The 22,829-nt window shown below is 40.5% G+C and overlaps 1 protein-coding gene across 3 annotated transcripts in view; it reads right to left on the bottom strand.

Moving 5' to 3' along the window:
- The window catches only part of LOC135240577 (inactive dipeptidyl peptidase 10-like), a 169,755-nt gene that overhangs the window by 91,454 nt on the left and 55,472 nt on the right, over positions 1-22,829 (bottom strand). Inside the window, exon 1 of one of the 3 annotated variants that reach the window (XM_064310205.1) lies at positions 10,610-11,137. The exons of the other annotated variants lie outside the window; for them this stretch is intronic. Within the exon in view, the coding sequence (XP_064166275.1) occupies positions 10,610-10,666 (57 nt within the window). The 5' untranslated portion in view covers positions 10,667-11,137. Of the gene's footprint in view, positions 1-10,609; positions 11,138-22,829 lie in introns of those variants that run through there. 3 annotated transcript variants of the gene reach the window in all.

The following is a 22,829-nucleotide window of genomic DNA, read 5'->3' as shown; positions in this document are numbered from 1 at the left end:
TTGTATTTCTCAGAGAAGCACTGGAACAGCCTATAAATAAAATATCTGCCAGAAAGAAGAAATGGCCTCCACTATAATCTGTGCACAATGCCTGTCCTGCTCCTTCTGCGTCACCCAGCATAAAACAGCTCAGACACTCTGCACTCAGAGGCATGTCCTTACTGTACGTTTTAACTACATGAGAATTGGTTATTGACAGATTGATCTCTCAACACCTATGGTCTTCCATGATGTCAAAAGCAAAAGACTACCTAGACTGCTTTTTTTACAGCTGTGGTATCTTCACTGCCATAGAAACTCACTTGTGTCCATTTATTTACTTGTGTCCATTTTTATTTGGGGGGGGGGGGGGGCAGGGGGGTGTTGGTGATTCAATGTAGTCCAAACAGCCATGTGTGATCGCAACTTCTGGTGTCAAGCCAAAGCTATCTCCGCACCAGTGCTTTCCATTGGTTTCCTCACAGAAACACGAATGCATCAGCATTGTCCCTGCCTTCATTTGTAACAGACAGAATGAATGTCTGTGGCGTGCGTGGTGCGCTCGGTCTTACCCAGGGGAGCGCGCAGGCCTTTGGGGCGGACGCGAGACTGATGGCCCCTGGTTGGGGAAAGTGACAGGCAGGCGCTCTGGCCCGCCCCCCTCCATGAATCCTCATTAGAGTGGAACTGTCACCTCGTTCCGTGGCAGGGGACACCTCGCTCCTCTGACACAAACAAAACATACACTACATCCCTGGATCCGTTCAGAATTTTTCCTTCACTTTTGTTCACCGTTACATGCAAGCGTTAGTTTTCCGTAGTTGGCTAAGCTCCACAATCAACTCGCCAGAAAACAAATTACATCACAGGGATCATAATAATCTATTGATTTGAAAAAAGAGGACTACCGAAAAGCTATCTCCGATCAGCTCCAATCATATGTGGGTGAGTCGTGGTGGGGCGGCTGAGGTAAACAGTCATCACACTAAAATCAAAGAGGGCTGGCACAAAAGATGACCTCAATATAATCAGCCTTCATAACCAGACCCTGCACTTGCATGAAATTATCTTCATAAACAGATGCAAATTGCTTCCTTTTCAGAGGACAATTGAATCCTTCAGTAAATATCCTATCGCAAATTCCCCTCTTATAATAAGCCACCGAATTCTCTGTGTCACCCTTGTGCGACCTTGTGCGAATGGCTAACAAGCGGGACAGGGATAATACCATACCGTAAGAGCATAAGAACCCATAATGAGGATAGGCCGTTCAGCCCATCTACACTTGCTATTTAAGAGAGAATCTAGGGCATGCCATTTACAAACTAAAGAGTTTCTAGTGCTGCATTAACCATGGGCGTGAAAACACCTAAGGTCTCTGCCCCTGCAAAATGACCTAGCAAGCTATTCCACTCACCAACAACTCTCTGTAATGGAATACTTCATGCAGAATTTGCCTTCTGCTAATTTCCACCTATGCTCCCTTGCTCCACTGAAGATTTCTTGGCAGAATCAGCTAGTATGTGCATATGTTGTCTTTCAGTATACATTTTCATTTTTGTTTCTCAGATTTGCATATTATTATTTATCACTGTTGCTTTCCAAAGCTCTTGTTCCTACAGCTCGTATGACACTCACGATATGCATTTCATCATGATGGTCTCTGAAGTTTATCCAGCTAAGGGTATCTCCTCAATTAATAACACAACTTTGTGCTGAAAAAAATAAACACTTCTACTAACAAAAAAAAAAAAAAAGAAAAACAAACAAACAAACAAACAAACAAAAAAACAAGAAAACATAGTGACTATTCCCCAGATTACCTTTGATTTATCATTTGGAGTCTGGCGCAAGAACGGTCATTATCAACTTACGGAATGTATTCATGTTATTTGTAGACCACTCGGGGAATGCTGTAAAGCAACGACTGTGCTTTTAGAAATAGTAACTTCAATAAGAGAGAATGGTAGAGCCATCACTTTGGATATGAGTTTCTGTTAAATGTAAAACCAGTGCTTTATAAGCGCTAACCATGAAAAGTAAACTGACAAATGGATTGCTTTAAAAGCTATAGGGGGGCTTCAGGACCGTGGCTAAGGGCCACAAACACAGTTTAGACATTGAGAGGTTTACCTTAGAGTATGTATCTAGGTGATATGACTCTGAAGTCATAGCAGGTATGCTTTTCCCTTATCTCATCAGAGGTACGCTGCGATTATTAGCGATCTTTAGCGCCATGTGGTCTGTATTGTGGAAAACAAACCCTGGTTCGTGGGTGAGCCCATGCAGTGTGTGTGTGTGGTGTGGTGTGGGGTGGGGGGGCGGGGGGTGGCGGTTAGCACAGTGGTGACTCAGGAATCACAGTTGCTGATTAAAACTTGGTCTATGGGGAGCAGTATGATATGCACTGGTGTTGAACCCAGAAGAATGATGCCGAACCAGAATGTGCAGCAAAAACCCAGTCATATAAATTTAAACTGTACTGATTGTAGCTTGCTCTTACTCTGGCCATGTGACAAGCATATAAATTGTGGTATTTTGGCATACACAAGTCTTTGTGTCTTCCAATTCACTTTTTATGCATCAGATGCCCTTTCTGTCAGAACGGCTGGTGATAACACACGTGTCAATGGCTTCTATCTCCCCATTTCAAATTGAGTTGGCAGCTCATTCCTAACATAAAGAGATCACATATTAACCAGGAAATGCTCCAAATTGCATAAACATTTTGGAGGTGAATTACAGAGCTTTATTACTTTGGCTGGCATTGCTTGGTTATTTCAAGGGCACTGTGGAAAACTCATAGTGCACCATTGCAAAACTGGTCATTTATGACCCCGGGTGTACAGTAAGTTACATTGTATGTCTTCTCAGTAAATGCATTTGACTAACTGTAAATTTCCTGTATTTCACATAAATATTATCTTTTTGTACACCACTTATACATTATTGATTGATTGATTGATTGATTTTTTGAATTCTTAATAACCAGTTTTACAATCAGTTTAAGACAGATTACACACTTGTACTAAAAATGGAATCAAAATAATAATTTCATATCTTATAACAACACTTGTAAATGATAATTACCACTCATTTCACGTGTTGTATTGACCTTGTGCAACGCAGGTATTTCTTGATAATTATATTATATATGGAAATATGAAGAATGTGACAAATTAAAGTAAAAACGTGAATGAGTGGAGAAACATAACAAATGCAACTCTACATCAAGTAACTGAGAATGTCAGTGCAGGACGTGATCAGACTGTCAGCAAGAACAGTCCGTCAACAACTACATAGAAAGGAATATCACAGTAGGGTTGCAGTGCATAAACCCCTCATTACAAAGACAATGCACATTTGAAAGTTTTTCCGACTCACGCTTCACACAAGTAAGACTGTCACATTGCATGACCAAGCAACAAACGAGCGCGTCGTGGATCACTAGTTACAGCACAGAATCACATTCATATTCCAGGTCGATGTTCATCCTTGTCATTCTGTGACAAATCAGGGGTCACTCCCTCAGAGAGTGCAGCTGCCATTAGTGCTTCCCCACCATGCGGCCCAGACTGGATCGTGCTACTGAGTATTCACCACATGCTTCCAGGGCCACCGAGCACTCCCAAGTATTTGTTAACATATTTCAGCTATCATTCTACATATCAGAAGAATCCTGGATGAGTTCCCCAGAGACTGACACTAATACTCTGGCAGTTAAGCTCTCAATTTGCTCACCATCATTATGTACCATGCAAAGTCGGTGGGCTGAACCCTTGGAAACTACAAATGACTGCTGGGACTTACATCCAAAAAGCACGCTTCTAATAACAACACTCACATTAATTCTATTTCTATGATTCATTGAACGCATCCTAGCCTGGATAGGCAATATTGTTCTTTATTTTCCAGTATGAGATCAGTATCTGTAAACAATTTATTCCTCCCTTTAATATATTCTCTCGTACTGTCGATGCATTATACTGTTCAGTTTATTTGGCTGAGTGCTTGCAAGCGCACAAAAACAAAACAACAATTGGGGATGATGAAATTCCCATTTGTGAGAAATGATGGAGCTATTCAGCAGCAAAGGTTGTACAATACAGAACACAATGTGCTGGCAGCAGTCACCATTTCAACAGGCCAGCAGGCTTTCAGACACTACATTGATCTTCTATAGGCTCTTGACCTTGACACACCTGCACTTTGGTTTATATTGTGGAGAGCGCTGTAAATAGCAAGTTCACATGACATCCTCTGTAATCGTGTTTTTCAAATTACTGCAGAAATATTTTCCACAGCTACAATATTTATTAGCATACATAAGGAAATACAGGTATGTATGACCAGATTTTGATAAGCTTATATGCATATACTTATACTTCAAAAGCAAGTAGTTCCTCAGAGATTAGATCAGTAATGTACCTGCTAATTATCATGTGCTGTTGGTGCGTGAAATTCAGTGAACTGTGGAAATTTAAAAAATGTTTGTTTTAGGTATTTCTAGTTAGATGTGTACGGGACACACAAAGCAAATTGCATTACAAGTAGAATAACTCTTTTAAATGGCAACATAACATAACATTTTGGCTTTATTTTCCCGGGAATAACTATGGTATTATATGCATAATCATATATATTGCATACTGCCTACTGATGTCTGAGAGTATTAAGAGTATATATATATATATATTATTCAAGTAAATCATCCCATAAATTGCAAAAACTTTTTTTACTTTTATTGGGCATATTTTTTACTTTTATTGGGCATATTAGATAGAATGAGCTCCCATGCAGCGGACTACTTGACATGCTATTGTAAATGTAGAAATCAGACGAGCTCTAGCCACCTTATTATTTTAGTCAGGAGGAAATGAGAAATGAATCTAAATAAATAAACATAGCTTCAATGTCAAAGACCTCAATATACTACTCAGGATATATTGACAGATCACGCAAGAGATACCCTTTAGAATGATATATCAGAGCTCCCAGGCATGCAGTAACATTGGGGATTGTTTAGATAATAGGCTATAAAATTACAGGGAGGAAATGTTTAATTGCTAAGCTCCTGGCCAGACTGAAAGCCTAATGCCAGGCGGTTAGTCACTCAGGGCTGCCGGATGAAATTCCCAGACTTGAGATAAAATGATCTTATTATATTATTCACGGGCCGGGGACAATACAATTTACCACAAGGTAATAGACCATTGGGGCCCCTGTCCCCCAACTCCAGGGCCCAGGACAACACACACTACTAATATTTTTCCCACTTCCCAAAACGCAGTCTGTGAGATTTTCATCTCAGGGCAATCATTGTGCCTTGGGAGATATTTTCAGATCTTGTGGATCGAATGTGGGTGGGTTTCCAAGGCCGTGGGGTGCTTTGCAGACAATTAACGATTGTGGCTCGCCCTTTCACTTCAGAGTTACGCCGCTTCCTTTCTAGTCCCGCAGGTTTGCATTAGGCCTGCTTTCAGTTTCGATTAGCGCTCAATCACCACATGCTGAGTGCCGATTGATAGGGAGGCGGGGAGGGCTGGTGGGTGGCTGGTGCTAAGCATTTGCATTGGAAGCCCATTTATCCCACCATCTCCCATTGACACGACACTGTCAATATATCCCCCACCCCATTCTGCCCACCCCACCCATGAGCTTAGTGATGACGCGTAGGAAGGTGCAATATCATGCATTGATTGCCTCCGCTCTGAGACTAAACAAGGCCAGACTCCAAGTTGAAAAAACTTTATTGCCAGTCAGCAGCCAGCATATACTGTAAGGATATGGTGTTGTGTGTGTCTGCGTGGGTTTCCTCCAGGTACTCTGTGTCCTTCCACAATCCACAATCCAATGTTAACAGGACATTGCTGTAAAAGTGTATGTGTGCTCAGACAACATACCCTATATAAATAAATTAAAGTATACCACACACACATATATATATATATATATATAGCAGCGGAATAAGATGTGCAAAAATGCATGTTCAAGCATTATGTTTGCTGGGAAAGTATTATGATCTCATCACAGTATTAATTTACTGCAATGACAAGTATTCATAGGCATCAATGTGTGGGAGTCTACAAAAGCCACTAGGAACAAGACTAGATCCAATCTAGGCCTGCCTCACTATTTGACAAGAATATCTTAGCAAACCTAAATCTCTGACTGTTTGCTGCCTGCATACCAGCATGTAAAGGGGCAGGTGATGATGAGGGCTGTTGATCTTGTTATTGAGCTTGGGCTCAAAGAGGGTAGAGGTGCTCGCATTAGAGTATAATGCAAGATGACACAGATGGCAAGTTACTGGAGATGCACAGGTTAACCTAGTAATTTCAGAATTCAGAATTCAGATCTGCACTGAGAGATTATATCCTCAGCAGTAGAGGACACACACTTACCAGAACAACCGTACCTTTCACATCAATGGCTGCATTGATGGTTTTACAAAAGAATACAGATGATAATGATACAAATTATACTGATAACAAAATGGCAAGGTGCCACTGGCTGTTTAAATAAAGGTCAACATCTAAATAAAGAACAATAGCACATGCACTCTAACCAGACATTAAAAGTAATGTGGCCTGTACTATGTTCCCAAGCTTTACTTCCTCCAGAACTGCTTTAACAGCAAGCAAGAACATGTGTTATATTCAGAATTTATATGCACGAAAATATGATAAGCTTAATATGATCTTCACTAAACAGCCAACCTCTCATTCAATGGCAACCTGAGGCTATAGGATCACTTACTGTGGTATTCAAAACAGCTATGTGCATTATCTTCTCATCCCATGCATTGCTGTTACAACTCCCATTTATCAAATGTATGCTTTGATCAGTATTACAAAGACATTGACAGTGGTATTATATAATACAATAGGCCTCAGCTGTAAAGCGAGGTAAGATAATTCAGTGATACAATAAAGGGGAGACTTAAATGTTCTGAGGCTGTTTTTTGATCGTATTTATATGTATATATTGTGTAACTCCCAAGATCCACTGTTCAGTTGTAGGCTTCCTGATCACAGGACTGGCCCTCGTCTGAATCACTATGCACTTCAGATCTAGCACTTGAGGCCAGTAGTACTGCTGTTTTGACTCTCTCTCCCTCAAAGAGGGACTGATTTAGACCAATTACTGACCATAATTAATTAAATATCTGGTAGAAGAGAAAACCAGTAGTACTACAGGCATTAAGGGCTGGATTTGAATATTTGATTTGACTGATACTTTATTGATCCTGTAGATCATTGTAATGTATAAAAAAATATACACTTTTGAGTTGTTAGGTGGTGTACCCTGCCAAGATATCTGCTCAGAGCACTACTACCCCACATGGTCTTCATTATGAAATTAACTGCAGGAGTGCCAACTGTAGCCAGCAGTCCTGTAAGAGAGCATAAGACTGGCCATTGTGTCACAAAGGGAGGGAGGGAGTACAGTCCACAGGGTACCCCTGCTTTAATTGCTCAATAGTGCCTCCACTATTCAGCTGCCCATAGTATGCCTGCACCAACTGTGAGTTGAGCCTTCCAGTGGGGAAGTGACTGTTCAGGAATTGAGGAACTGCTAATTGAAAAGAGGTGATGACTAGCTGAATTTGGTTGAGGACACGAATGCCGGGTAACAAACTGTTGTAGTAACAGAGGACACTGCAGCTCTGGGTTTTCCAAATCGCGGAGGGATACAGGAGAAAGAATGTGTTCAATGACAACAACAACAAAAAAAAAAAAAGAAACAAATTAGACTGAGGCACATGTCAAGCAACTGAATAATGCATTTATAAATATTATAATATTAAGCATCTGAATAATTAAGTAATTAATTATGAACATCATTATTTAAATATTAACTACACATGAATATACTTAGAATTATGAAAATATTTAGCAAAATCGCTGTAAGTCATTTACTGTATTAATTGCGAAGAGCAGTTCGATAGTTCAGCTGCAGTTTAAAGGCAGTTTAAGGAACTGGCGATTTTGCATTACAGCACTTCTGAAATTATGTGTAGCCTATGTTTGTACATTTCCTTCATTCATAAAATCAGTATGACACTTACCGCTTCCTGTATTTAGATATTATATTCAAAGAACATTATCTGTCGAGAAAAGAAGTTTTTGAAAAGCCAGTTGCAATTAAATTGTTCGTGCGTATTAAGGAATTTAGCAAATGTGGCATGGCCACTTTGTTTGGATACAATTTAATTCTGAGATACTTTCACCGTATAGCAAACAACAGTCATTATGAACAATTTCAAAATGGTGACGAGCCAGGCTTCAAAAAACACTTCATCGTTGTCCACTTAGAGGAAATACAACGAGGGATCAGTCAACTCCTTTCATGTCTCTAGACAATATTTACCCATAATCCTACATGCTTACCCATAATACCTGAAGTAAAATGAACATGCACGATAGATTATGGCCAACGGAAAGCAAAAGTGTGCTGATACATTTATCACGTTAGTTACTAAACAATCAAATTAAGAGACATCAAGTCAGCAAACATTAATGGCACGACAAATCAGATTTTATTTATTTTTATTTAATCGAACTACAGACTGAAATGTCAGGCTGTTCGGATATTTCTTCACACACACGCACACGCACACACGCAGCTTAGCTACAAAAACCATCACTGCACGTTTTATGCGCACAATAAATGAATTGCCCTGAAAAGTAAACAGTTTGACGGACCATTCTATGAGTGACTAACCAGAATTTCGATAGTCGCGTTTTACAGTATTATTTTCGGAGGACAAGAGTATTTAAAATAACTTGCGAGTTTGTTATTGGAGGATGAAGGCTAGTTTAACGAGGATGTATCCAGTCTCTAAAGTCTCTGATCCTCCTACTGTTTACTTTTTCCAAATAGGAGTAAAATTTGAAGACAGCAAGTCTACTAAATAACTGCTGCCACGTCTGAAGTTGTACTGCTGACACAGTAATGGTGCGAACTTCTCAAAGTTACATTTTTTAAATGCATCTCTTGTGTCATTTCCCTCATTTGCTTCCTCTCTGCTTCCTCTCATCTCCCAAGCTGTGATGCCTCCTTCAATAGTCCAACAAACCTAATCAAACAGCCATGCGACTGTGTCCTCCTGAACTATTGCGGTATAAAGCAACTATAGATTAGTATTTTCTGTATACCAACTGTTGAATGCGACTCGAAATTTTACCATCCTTAATAACCCAAAATGGGTAAGAACATGTCCCCTATTTCTGCCTAAGGGCAACAGCTTTGATTAATTCAAAATATATGCACTCAATACATATATTGTATTTTAGCAGTTGTATTGCTAAACTATATTAAATGATTGGGTATTTAAAAATAGGTGAGCAAGAAATAACTAAAAATAATTCGAGACCGAACATAGCTTCGCCTTCAAAACAATAGTAGGCCTATAGTACATATAGTTACTTGAAAATCATTCACAAAAAAAAAAGAAGAAAAAAAAAAACGGCGCTGCACGTGCCGATTATCAGTGCTATTAAAATTAAAAAGAAAGGAGATTATCCCTAATTCAGAGCTGTCGTTCCAAGCGCTGTCATTTTGTAACCGTCGAAGTTCGGTTTTTCACGCTAAATTCCTAATTAAAACTTAACTACCCGTTTTAATTCTTAACACCATGCATGGCTAATGTAAAATAACTAGTTATAGCCTACAGATCGCCATGTACATTGCAGTCAATAGCGTACAATAGGCTTTTTCCGATCAAAAGCGTCTGTGTTCAACGTACATGGGTGTCATAGAATCAAGACCGCCCGCCTATGACCTGCAGGACTGCGAGCATATGGTTCTATTCTACATTTAGGGAACACTGCCGCCTATAATAACAAAACAGTTTACCATAAACAGCAGAATTACGATGAAAAGAAACACAACTTAGTATCATGAAATGCATGGGTGAGATAAATTGATCCGCTGGAATAAAGCAACCTGTGTTTATCGTTGCTAAGGGCATTATGAGCACTAGATGAATTCCTGACCAGGACGGAATCACAATATAGCCTATTCCGCGAGCTCGCAGCACCATCTCTGGCTGTGCTGGTCGTATCCATCCCCTGAGAGCACTAATTATTCATTGTCCCGACAGCTGACAAGCTACTCTTTGAGCGACTAATTGATATAAGAATGGCACGTGCATCCCAAGTGCTGGATCAGGTCCTTAAATCCTCACTCACCGTGAAGAGCGTTTCTAGGTGAGCGGAATCAGAAAGATAACAGAACATGCACTTTAGTGTCGGTAAAAGACGACTTAAATTACGAATCGTATTATCAATGGCGACCCGCTCCATGTCATATAGGCTATTTGAATAGAAACAGCAGGTACATTTCTGGATATAAAATAATTTGTATTAGGCTAATATGAAACTCAATAACTTCCATTCTTGGTCCCTTTTAACCTTTCACAACGCAAAGCTATAAACTGATTATTTGTTCTACGCGACAAGGAAACGGTCTACAGAACCATTCGTTAAAGTATTCACTACGGTATACGCTGAAATGTACTGCCTATTGCTTTAAACATAACTCACCGCACGTACATAATGGAAAATGAATCAACTAATCATTTAATCATTACAATTTGTAACATGGTAGTTTACGCTGTAATTACCTCATCTTGTTGCGGCTGGTTCGCTCTTTGATTTTGTTGCTCCTTCGTAGCCGTCATAGTGAAATCTTGGAAATGGAACTTCTTCAGTCGGCTTGTTCTAACTCAGACGTGGTTCATGCATTCAAATACCACTCGGCAAAAGATTTGTCAAACGCATACGGTAGAGAGCAGGGTTTCACAGAAAACCGCCAGGCGCCCAGATTATCAATTGCCAAATCTTAACCGGAGGTAGACGGCAATGGATCTGTCACTATTCTGAGCGGGCTGAAGACGTCTGTGCAGATAGGCTACTTCAAGGTTGCACTTTACATTTCACAATATCATATCACAAAGAGGACGGAATTTATCTGTTGACAATAGTATCCAACCAGCAGACACGAAACATATATTCTAGACACTCTGCTATTCTGAAGCACCAAAAGCAGCCACAGTCCGGACAGTCCGCCTCTGCGTCGTCACTGCGACTCCCACATCTGGGCAATCAGATTCACTTTCCCTTCCCGGATGGGGGAGACTGTGCTCTTACGAAGAGAGCGGGCGGGAGGAAGTGACTCCTTGTCCAACAGAGTGGAGTTTTTATGACGATCACAGAAATGGTGCAAACCTCTTTTTAGCAGAATCTGCAAGTAACGACAATACATGAAACGTGATGATGATGTTTATTGTTGCTGTTGTTATAGTGCCTACTTGTCCTATTACAGTAGCAATTACCTGCCCTTTACATTAAGACAAACAGCATCGCTCATGATCGCTGTCCATGGTCCTGAAAATAAAGTGCCATCTAATCCGCTTTATCAGTTCAATTTCCCGTCATGCAAAACAAAACAAAGCGTCGACCTATCATTCCACTCTACCTGTCATTTCACATTTGTATCGTTATAAAAATGATAGAATTTAAAATTCGGTGTAACTATCTGAACAATCAACCAAAGGCTAATGTGATCCTGTAGAAGAACAAAGCATGACCCAGGAGTTTCTGAAGCCGGACTGAAGCACCAAAGGAGGGCCATGCTATAGATGTCAGTCGTTCAGCGGCTGAACAAATGTTATGTTTAGAGGGTAACTGTCTTATTCATTAATTAATTAATTAATTAATTCATTTGCGTGTTTGATTTCAGTCTTTTCCTTTCTGGCTCACTAACTCATGGAATTCTGTCATTACATTACATTGCAGGCATTTAGCAGACGCTCTTATCCAGAGCGACGTACAACAAGTGCATTGGTTCAAGGTGCAGAGGTGCAAAAGAAACACACTAGAGTGAAGTAAAGATCGTAGTGCCAGAAGTGACCACATAGATCAGGACTCCAACCCTGTAGAGTAACCTGTTCAGCAAACAAACAAACAATCCTGTCAAGTAAATAAATAATATGGCTGTAAAAGGTACCAGGGAATTTGTGAAATCCCCACAAAATTTTCAGAAATGTACGTTTCAGAGACAAAGCACGTTCTATTCAGGCGTTCAAGTTCAAATATTGACTGCAGCATTTCTCCATAGAGCACAAATAGAGAGATAACTCTGAAATGACTTTAGGGTGACTTAATCGGAGTCTCGTGGATGAAAGCGGAATCGAGAAGGTCAGACAAACAGCGATATCTGCCTGTTGCTGTGAATTCTGGGATCAATTTGAGCATTAATCTTACTACTTACCCTTTAGCTGCGCTACACATGGCAGTGCAGAACTTATCCAGCTAAAGAGGAAAAGAATAATAGCCATAGGAAAGTCTATGTGTGGGATTTTTGAGCGATTACCGTATTTGCATGCAGAAACCAATAATTAATATGAATTAGCCTTACACATAGAATATACCACCCCCATGTGCTTTATTGTTAAGCAGTCTAGGCGGTTGAAGTTGACAGGGGTGTGGATTGAAGAGATCATTTTTTAATCTCAAACAAATGATTTTGGACAAAACTCTTAGTGATGGCTGATTCCACCACTGAGACCAGCTGGGTTTAGTTCGTTCAAGCCGCCAGGATCAGTCTGTAATGACATCAAACCGTTAGCCCACCTGCTAACTCAAAATGGCAAACCAGTTATGTCCTGAGTCTGATCCGTTAATAGAGGTCTGTCCGTATTGATTAGAAGGTAAGTCAAACCTTTGAAATTTTCTGGCCTATAATTTGCTCCTAGAATCGATGTTGTAGTTTAAAAGTATTCTACGCTGAAGTCAATTTCTCCCTGTCAAAGTTTGTCATAAAACGCTCTAAATGGATTATCCTCGGTTTTAAACATTAAGAAAGTATGTTCAAACGAATTAAACACACCCAGTCATTCATTTCAAATGACAAGCTGAAAAAACGTGGCACCGTCGTCATTACACATTGGTTTAAGCAAAATAGAAATTACAAATGAAACTGCAGCCTCAAGATCAAAGTCCGAGCTGGAGGGTGTCTGTAATCAACTGTGCTGCAGATTGCTGCCTGTGTAACCTGTGGGGCTTTTTAGCAATATATGAAACGAAAGAAAAACGGTCCCGGTAACTGAAGTTACATTCAACTGAAATAGGTCTGGAGACTTATACACTGTTTTTAAACTTCACAATGTTCTGAATCGTTGCTTGGAGGGCTTGTTTTAAATGCAAACACAGAACAGACAGAAACTTTGTATGACTGAGATGAAACCGTCATTTTATGTCTGAATTTTTCATTAGTTTCAAGAGATGAATTCCAACGATTCCACTGCCTACAGGCAATGCACAGCCAGTGGAGTTTAAGAGCGAATTGTCTGACTATAAAATCCTTGAAAAAATACTTAGAACTATCTCACTGGAAGCTTTTTTTCAGCCTATGGCCCTGAATGCCATAATACAGACCTATTTGTATTACACACAGAACGTGCTATTGTTGGCATTTTAGTCCAGCATCTAGGACTGGCATTCTACATTTCATCTCCGGTCTTTTGGAATATCCTGCTGTCTTTTGGGTTTTTGAATTTTGGTTCAAAATGGTTTGCACATCCTTGAATTACTTTGGGACAAAAGCTGTGGTTTGGTACCTGCTTTTATTCCTTTCTTGTGTGACTACTTTTGTCTGTTACTTTTGTTAATTGTTTTAAGGTAGTTGAACCTTGTCTTTAGATTAGACAATATTAGTTGTAATTTAATACATTTATTTCATCTTGTTCTGAGTTGTACATTTTGATAAAGGTTGATTCAACAGTTTGCTTTGCCTATCAACACATTTTGGCGATTTAATTGATAATTGATCTATTTGATAATAATTATCAAATTAAATCAAATAAATATATTTTACTTGTTGGATAAATGAGGTGTTTTAACTGTTGATACACTTGTGTTCGGTATTCAGAGTGCTGATAGGCTGATAGGGTGTTAACGGTTGAAACTTCTGGGTTCAGAAAATTAAACATATTTCAATTAAACTTCACCTTGCTGACACTATATATAGTTCAAGTACCCTAAGTGGTGGAAACCTCTCAAAAATTTTTGACTGATTGCATACAGAATATGCAAAAAAATCTGAATCTAAATCTGCTTCACATCTTTCTGATTTTCAAAGAATATCACTTCTTTTCAACATAGTAATTGACAGTCATTTGACACTAGGCCTACATAAAAAGCTCTGAACCTGGTTGCAGTTTGTAACAACAGGAAGCAGGCTGCACAACTGTTCAACAGGGTGCTGGCCCAGACTTGACCGTGAGCGTAGTCACAGTCAAGGCCAAGGACTGAGACACAGGGTCAGGGTCAAAGACAAACACAACCTGAAGCAAGGCAAAGTAGAGCTGTTGTACTCTGACAGTACAGCTACAGCTGTATGTCATGTGACACACAATTTACCATAAGAGCGACTCAGCTGATTGGCTGAGCAAATTGTCGGACAGTTGTTAAAACAGAAATCTCAGACAAAGTGTAGGAGATCTATTAAAAAGGCCCATAAAAAATGTATATTTCTATGCTTAGACTGTTTTTTTTATTTTTATTTTTTTAGCAAATGTTAAATATGTGTGCAGTGAACTTCTGCTCAGGGACGAAACTTCAGCTAAGGAATTCCACCAGGATCCAGAGCATCCAAGGTCATCACATGACCTTCTGAATAGGTATACTTTTGTCCCCTTAGATGTGTGGGCAAATCGAGGGGCAGGTATGCATTGTGCTCAAAGTAAAATTCAACTTGTCCATAATACAAGTGCCTGACAGTGATAGGCTACTTAAGTTCATGACTGATGGGAATACCCTCAGACAGCAGTCCATCTGCTATCATGCCATCTACAATAATAAGCGCAGAGCTGCACGCTTTCTGGCAGAGAAGCGCAGACTGGCACGGCATTCCATCGGAAACCAATTTAAGCCAGGCATGCTAGCGAATTGAGCTCCATTTTAGATAAGTTCTTCAGGGCTCTGTGAGGATGAACAGACACTCCAGAGCTCTCATCCTTCATTCACATTGCTCCCTCAGAAACAGCCAGCATTCCCAAGATGGAAAAAGGCTGCAACAGATGGATAAGAAGTAGGCATTTTCACTGAGATTGAAGACAAAAGGCCAACACAAAACTATTCAGTTTGTCCTGATTTTAATTTTCTGCACTGCCCCCACACACACACACACACACAGACACACACACAAATAGAGTGATATGTACTTTAAATGTAGTATGAAACAGATCATGCAAACCATCAGTCAGCAAATGTCTTACTCTACTAACAACAAGTTCTAAGCCAAGTCAGTTGCCCTCATGAAGCAATCGATGCAGGGATTCTAGTATCAAACCAATCTTGTTGGCATGTGATTGCCTTCATAGACACATTGATTCACAGACTGGAATGAGAATACTGTGAGTATGGTATGTAATTGATGATTATGTGAGGGTTTTTGAGAGCCCTATGGATGTGCTTTACTGAAGTGTCTGATGCTGATAAAATATGAATGCCCCTGATGCAGTTAAGCTGCAGAGACTGGAAAAACTCTTAAGCATGGTGCAGTTATGAAAGTTTCATAACCTGATGGTTCATAGCACGTTTCTGTGGAGGCTTACTGTACATTGCAGCAGATACTCCAAAGGAGAACACTTCGCCTGCACCATTCTACACAATTCCAGCGCTATTCAATACACTTTGATTTCAACAACACTGATTGTGCCTCAAGTCAAACTTGCACCATCTGCACCCCACGTGAGCTGTAAGTAAAGAGCCTTTGAGCCAGTTACTTTAATCCCATAGCAGGGACACTTAAATCTGGCCCCTGAGGCCAGGTGTACTGCTGGTTTTACTGATCGTTCTCCGCTAATTCGGGATTTAGACCTGGGACACCAGGTGAGTGGAACCTGACCAATCAGTGGCATTAATCAATCAAGGCATAAAAGGAAACCAGTAGTACTACTGGATCGATGACTAGAAGTGAATATCAAACCCCTATATTTTTCACATACTGTTTCAGCAGTACATCAATTTAAAAAATAAAATTATCTAACTATCAGGAAAGCACACAACATTAGTCACAGTTATGGACAAACGTTAAATGAATCCTGACACAGGTTTCTGTGAAGGATCATTCCATGCTGCTAGGTTCTGACTCTGGGATTCATCAAGGCTCCTGCCATTCAGTGAACTTGCTTGTAAGATGTGCTCATGATTAACCCTGTAAATAAGTCTACTTCTACCTTCCTGTGGAACTGAGCTGCTGATTGTACACACAGACGCTGCCAATTTCATTGTGCCATTCATTATAGGAGTGGATGAATATGAGATCTAAGTTAGTACCCAGAAGGTTGGTAGTGCACTGCCAAAGTACCCTGAACAAACCACTTAATCTGACTCATTGCAAAACATCTTCAGTCAAATATATGGATAATATTTAAGCCACTCTTAAGTTCACCACCTTTGATAAGGACAGCTGTGAGCAAACTTAATATAATTCCACAGAATCCTTCATCAATGAGGTCATTTATTCATATTTTTAATGGAGTGATGTCTGCCCATTCTTTTAGTCTTTTAACCTTTGTGTATACATCTCATACTTCAATTTCCAGAGAGCAATAACCAATAAACTTGCATTTGGCTGCTGTGACATTTTAAAATCAAAACAGCAATTTGGGAATAATTTCAAGTTTCTTTATTAGTAATCACTTCTGGTATAAAATCTTCACCAACATCAAAATGTGTAGACCCCTCAGCTGCTTATGGGAAATAAAAATAAAGAAACCATTTAATATTGGCAGAATTTTCTGGTAAATTCTTATGATAAGCTACTGCCAATATCCTGCACAGACAGATAGACATGGATGGAGGGAGAGAGAGGGAGAAAAAGAGAGAGAGAGAGAGAGAGAGAGGATGCCCTTATTCATGATCACTTAACCAACAACCACTTATCTGACATGTATTCTCATTTGTTTCACATCATGTCATCCTGTCTTTAAGTGTTTAACCTGTTTAACATGTTGTTCAGCGACAATGCTGTACACTAACAGGCAAGTTAAACTTGATAGTGCAGTGCAGTGTACCTTTTAAAGTTACTGCAAAATTGTTCATGCACATTAGAGGTAGGACAAATCAATAGTTATGAATATGAATATGATCTGCGGGGAAAGGTATTTTGGTATAAGAGCTGCTGGCACACTAGGCCAACAACTCTTAAAAGGCTGGAGGAATCACAAGAATCACAAGAAATGTATAGTATGAGTTCTCCTTTCTCTGAGGAGTTCTGAGCTCGGCAGAAACAGGACAGGCCTTCAGCTCTTCCCCTTCTAGGCCAAAGACAGAGCTCCTGAACCTCTGTGGAGAAATACTTTCCCCACAGCCACTCCCCAGAATAGCCTCTTTATGTATGCATGCTGTGAGTCATCAAGCCACACATTTGTCACATCACTGGTTTCTGGAATCGGCCTCGGCTAACAAGATTACCATCAGAGATGACAAATTAGAACACACTCCCCATGACCCACTACCGCTGGGCCTCGTCAGCACGGGGGGCTCACCCAGCATGCACTTTCTGTTGTGTACACACTTGTCATACACAACTAGAAGATCTCCCAGCATTCCCAGCACCATAGATTATCTCCTGCTGCGTTACAAATAATTTTCAGTCAGATCCAACACTTAGCATAACTGCAAGACACAAGCAATGTCACAATTATTTCTCTTCAAGAAACACATTAAGACATATAATATTTTAAATGGAAAATCAGCTGTCAGTAAGGAGATTATGTCTGTGCTAATCCACAATACATAGGATAATAATTTCAAGTGTAATTCTTATTGACACTAGATTTAGATATAAAATGATTCATTCATCCATTCATGTTTTTATCTTTTTCTGCAGAAAGATGACAAGTATTTATATGTGAAATTCTGTAACTATGCCAGACATTATACAAGACAGAAACACACATACACACACACACACATGCACACATGTGCAAACACACACACACACGCATTCCAATTGTCGTTCATAGCTCGTTCATGGGTAAGCATGTGCACTTACCCAGAAAAGCTTTCAGGGCTGTCAAGGCATGACAGAAAAACAGACCAGCATCCAAAACTAGGCTCATATCTCTCACATTAATGAGATTAACCTACTTTAATGTGGTAGGAAGGAAAGTCACACAAATTCCTTTCTCTCAGTGGGAGTCATATGGAGTGTTCAGTGACTGCACATGAATCTTGACATCTTCACGCTGCCCCGCTAATTGAAACATACGACTTCCCTCTACTGCTTCCGCAAACTGCTTCTTTATTAATTAAAGCCTTTAAAAGCCACTCTTCTGGAAAGCACTCAATTTTTGTCATTAGCAGTACTTTAAAAGTTTCCAGAGAAATTACTCATACAAAGCAGTCTCCTGATCTCTTAAGAATTAATTTCCATTGTAGATCAAGGGGAAGTAAGATGTTCAACTGCAACCACTCCCTGATTGTTAGCATCGAGAATAACACAAGGAGCCAAGAGATCTGTTTGACAAAATTGGATTTTGTCAAACAACAAAATTTCTCTAATTACCTATTTGCTACCTAAACATGTTTTCCTAATAACGCATACAGCTCATAACTTATATTTTGGGAAGGATAAGGAAGGAGTTTCTTCCTTGGCCATGTCTACTACTGGTCCCTGGTCACAAGGGAATAAAATTCAGCACTACTAGCATGGGGTTAAAAGTGCAGTATGTAAGTTTGTTGTAAAACGCTTTTGGTTGGTCAAATTTCCTTCTAATCCTGACGATATCAATACATTACAAGATCAAAGAAAAAATCTAGTCTCTCTGACTGTCACATGATCTGAAATCAGTCATTCCAAATTTCATTGTGCCTGAATTTTAACTACCAATCAAAATGTTCTATGCCTTGCTTGCCTGTCAATCATCCTGTTTTGTGTTCACACAGGGTGGGTGGGGATACACAGAAAAGAGCAGAGCAGAGGTAACGTTACTGCAGAGATGATGCTCAAGCTAGACCTCCAAATGAAGCAAAACTCCAAAACCTTTATTTGTACTTTGAATTTGACATTAAGACATGCAGATAATGAAAGCAAAAACATTTTTCAATTTCAAAATCAGATAAAATCCATTAGCTTGCAGCAGCGGAAGCAGCTGAGGTGATTGTGTGACTGGAGACAATAAGCTGGCTAAAGTTAGCTTCCTAAGGATCCAAAACTCCAGGGCCATTTATGATAGAATGTGTCCTCTCTCTGCTGTACTGAAATGCCAGACAGTACTTGTGCATGTGTTTAGAGAGAGGGACTTTGGAGGGAGGGCTGAGGAGCGGGGTGGAAGGGGGTGGAATGTTTAAAAAAAAATTTTTTATCTAGCTCTCTTGCTCATTTCTTCAAACTTGCATACGGCACCATTAATATTGGGAAAGGAGGCCCATTTACAGGTTTATATAACACAGTCCTGTTTACCTCCTTGTTTATAGATCTACTGCTGTTTTTAAATGAGGACAGGAGTAGTTCAAATGAGGAGAGCACCCTGCTGGCTAGAGTGGACATACTGAAATGGCATAGCCTGAAGCTTCCTGCAACAGAAAGCTAGCGAAAAAAATCCATGCTTGTTGTAAGTCTAAAGCCTGGCCCAGAGCAAAAAAAAAAAACAAAAACAGAAACGGGCATGAACATGACTTGTTTCTACAACGCGATCGTAGTGTAATGAGAAAAAGGACCTGTTTCTGTTTCAGATGGAGCACTTTGAGGCCGTGCCACCATTTGCTTTTGTCTGTACGGCAGCACGCAGTGCTTTGATAGCATCTAGATGATGCCAGTTTCAACCTCAACTGTAGACCCCTCTAGCGGCTCCCCACGGCCTCTTTCGTGCTATGCACCATGAACGATTTGTGGCACAGAACGGACCCAGAGAGAGAGAAAGGGAGGGAGGGAGGGAGGGAGGAAGAGAGAAAGAAAAAGAGAGAGAGAAAGAGAGAGAGAGAGAGGGAGAGGGAGAGAGAGAGAGAGAGAGAGAGAGATGCCCTTATTCATGATCAATTAACCGACAGCTGCCCCATGCCTCTTGAACATCAAGCGATGGTCTCTCAGCATCAGGGTTGCTGGGTCTAGACCAATCAGTGTGATAGAGTAGTAGGAATTAGAGATGATAGGCCCAGTCTTGCCAAGATTTCACAAATACAATCATGAAGAATTCTGGAGCATGGACAACATGCAAGGTATTCTGTTTACAAGTCTGGTTTATTTCTTGGGGCAGAAGAATGAAAAGCTCTCTCGCCGCTGTCTGGCTACATGTCTGTCTCTTTTTTTTTATTTCTCCTCTCTGATGTAGTCGTGTACTGCCTTGAGCTTTCCTGCAGACATCCTGCATTCATTACAACCTCATCATGATGTGGGGTGCCACTGGAATGGGTACACGGAGGTGAACACAGACAGAGCACAACACTGTGCTGTGTAGTTAGGCGCTATTCAATTAAGTCCTTTGTTTGCCGTTTTTGTGTAGAAAGACACGCGTTTGGATGGATGCCAAGGAGGAGACCTGACTGCAGTCAAACTTTTTGTACAAAAGAATAAGGGGAAAAAAAGTTTTCTTTAATAGAATATCTTTCCCGGTCTGTGGCGGGGATAATTAGTGGCAATTAGGCTACATTTATCTTTACGCTGCTATTAAATAATGAAAAAGGAATGGCTTGAGCTAATTTTAAAAACCAGTCACACTCTTCTGGTGTTATTTTAGTTCTCTTCACAGTCTCAGTGGCAGTACCTGTCAGCACAGTCACATGTAGCTAGATGTCATATGTCTGCCTTGAATGATACAAAAATTCTCAATTCTCCCAATAAACCGACCATCCAATTCAGTCACGGGGCTGATGCACATAGAGAAGGCTACATGCACGCTACAGTATACTCTCTATGAAAGACAAAGCAGCATAGCGTTTCGGCATAAAGGAAATGTTCCCCTCCCTGTCTCTCTCTCTCTCTCTCTCACAATCTCTCACTCTCTGTCTCTCTCATTCTTTCTCTTTGCCTCTCTCTCTCTCTTGCTCTTTCACTCTCTCTCTTGCCCTCACTCTCACTCTCTGTGTCTGTCTCTTTCTGTCTCTATCTCTTGCTCTCAGAGACTGCAGTTGGATGAGGCCTGACACACAGCAGTCACACACTCAGGCTCTTTCTCCGTTAAATATTTAACACCAACCATCGGCAGACCAGTGACACAACAGAAAGCGTCGCCATTGCTTGCTTTTCTCTGTGCTGTGCACCACGCAGCACTAGCCTCCTCATCATGTCCCCCCCCCCCCAAAAAAACAAAAGCACAGCAATAAATAGGACAGAAACGGGATACCCTGCTCATTCATTAGTCATGGCCTCTCTGTTGAAGGGCACGTGAAAACTATTTTTCCATGTTGTTTTTTTATACATTACATGGGACACCTGACATCCAACATCTTATTCAAAATGATGGGCATTAATATGGAGTTGGTCCACCCTTTGCTGCTATAACAACCCCCACTCTTCTGAGAAGGCTTTATAGTAGACGTTGGAGTGTTGCTGCAGGGATTTTCTTCCATTCAGCCATTAATGATGTCGGGCACTGATTGAGTGATTAGGCCTGGTTGGCTTTCCAACTGATCCCAAAGGTGTTGGATGGGGTTGAGGTCAGGGCTCAATGCAGGCAAGTCAAGATCTTCCACACCGTTCTCGAAAAACCCATTTCTATATGGACCTCACTGTGTGCCCAGGGCACTGTCTGCTGAAACAGGAAAGGGCCTACCCCAAACTGTTATAACAGCCCCAGACCAAGGGGTGTTATTGTTGGCAAATCGAATAATGAGGATCGTTTGTTCATTTAGTATCGTGTGACAAGTTGGTTGTTTGTGGAAGTGATTTTGATTTACTCTATTTCATTTATAATGAGTCTGACAATGGTGTATTTGCAAATATTATCACTATGTATATGTGCATCTGAATGCTTAAACTTCTCACCTACAGTATAGCTTGCATCACTCTGCGAAACACAGAACCCCGTAAAGTACAACCATCTGCAATGTCCTCTTTGTGATGGGTTAAACATGCTGGAGTGAAGTAAGCCATTGACCAATCCATTAACAAAGCCATTGTTTAGTAGAAATGTGTTATTCATCCACAGCATCCAATTGAGTCTGGTCATTTCAACATTCCATGCATAATTGAAGCGATGAGCACATTGACAAGAATAAAAGAATCAAGGCTAATGGCCTGGGCAGAATATCTCTGGTCGCAGATTTTGCGGCAACCATAAATAAATAAATAGACTGGCAGGACTTTCTTCTGTTCTCTTTACAGGGACCCTAGTTGTCCTTTGAAGAAGCAGTATGACTGGTTGAATGATCAAGCAAAGGGAAACATTTGTGGGCACCAAGCGTCAGTTTTGGCTCATTGTGGATTTGTTCGTGGAGCCCAGTTCCACTCTATGGGCAGTGGCGGGTCTATATCTGACAATCAGCCTCTGAGAAGATGGTCCTCTCTGAGAAAAAAGCTGTGGCAGCCTAAATCACGCAAATTCTTCACGGGAACCTTCTAGAACAAGGCCTGCTTCTGGTCTGAGGACCAGCGTGCTGTAGGGCTACCCAAATCCCAATTATGGAGGGATGTAGCTTCTTTAAGGATGTTGAATCCTGGCCCTAATCAGTCCAAAGCCAGACTATCTGTAGGATCGATGGATTTTAGCCTTGGAGAAGAAGATCTTGACTGACAGAACCTGCTGGCATAATCAGCCCTGGCTTTGCCAAGCTGCTGCATCTCAAAACAAAAACAGTGACATAGCAAACAGGAAGTCAGTTCTACTTGGTGAC

Source organism: Anguilla rostrata, chromosome 15 (genome assembly GCF_018555375.3).
Source record: "Anguilla rostrata isolate EN2019 chromosome 15, ASM1855537v3, whole genome shotgun sequence".
In the NCBI taxonomy this organism is placed as follows: Eukaryota; Metazoa; Chordata; class Actinopteri; order Anguilliformes; family Anguillidae; genus Anguilla; species Anguilla rostrata.
The sequence above is the reverse complement of the archived record's forward strand: the minus strand, read 5'-3'. Positions and strand labels throughout refer to the sequence as shown.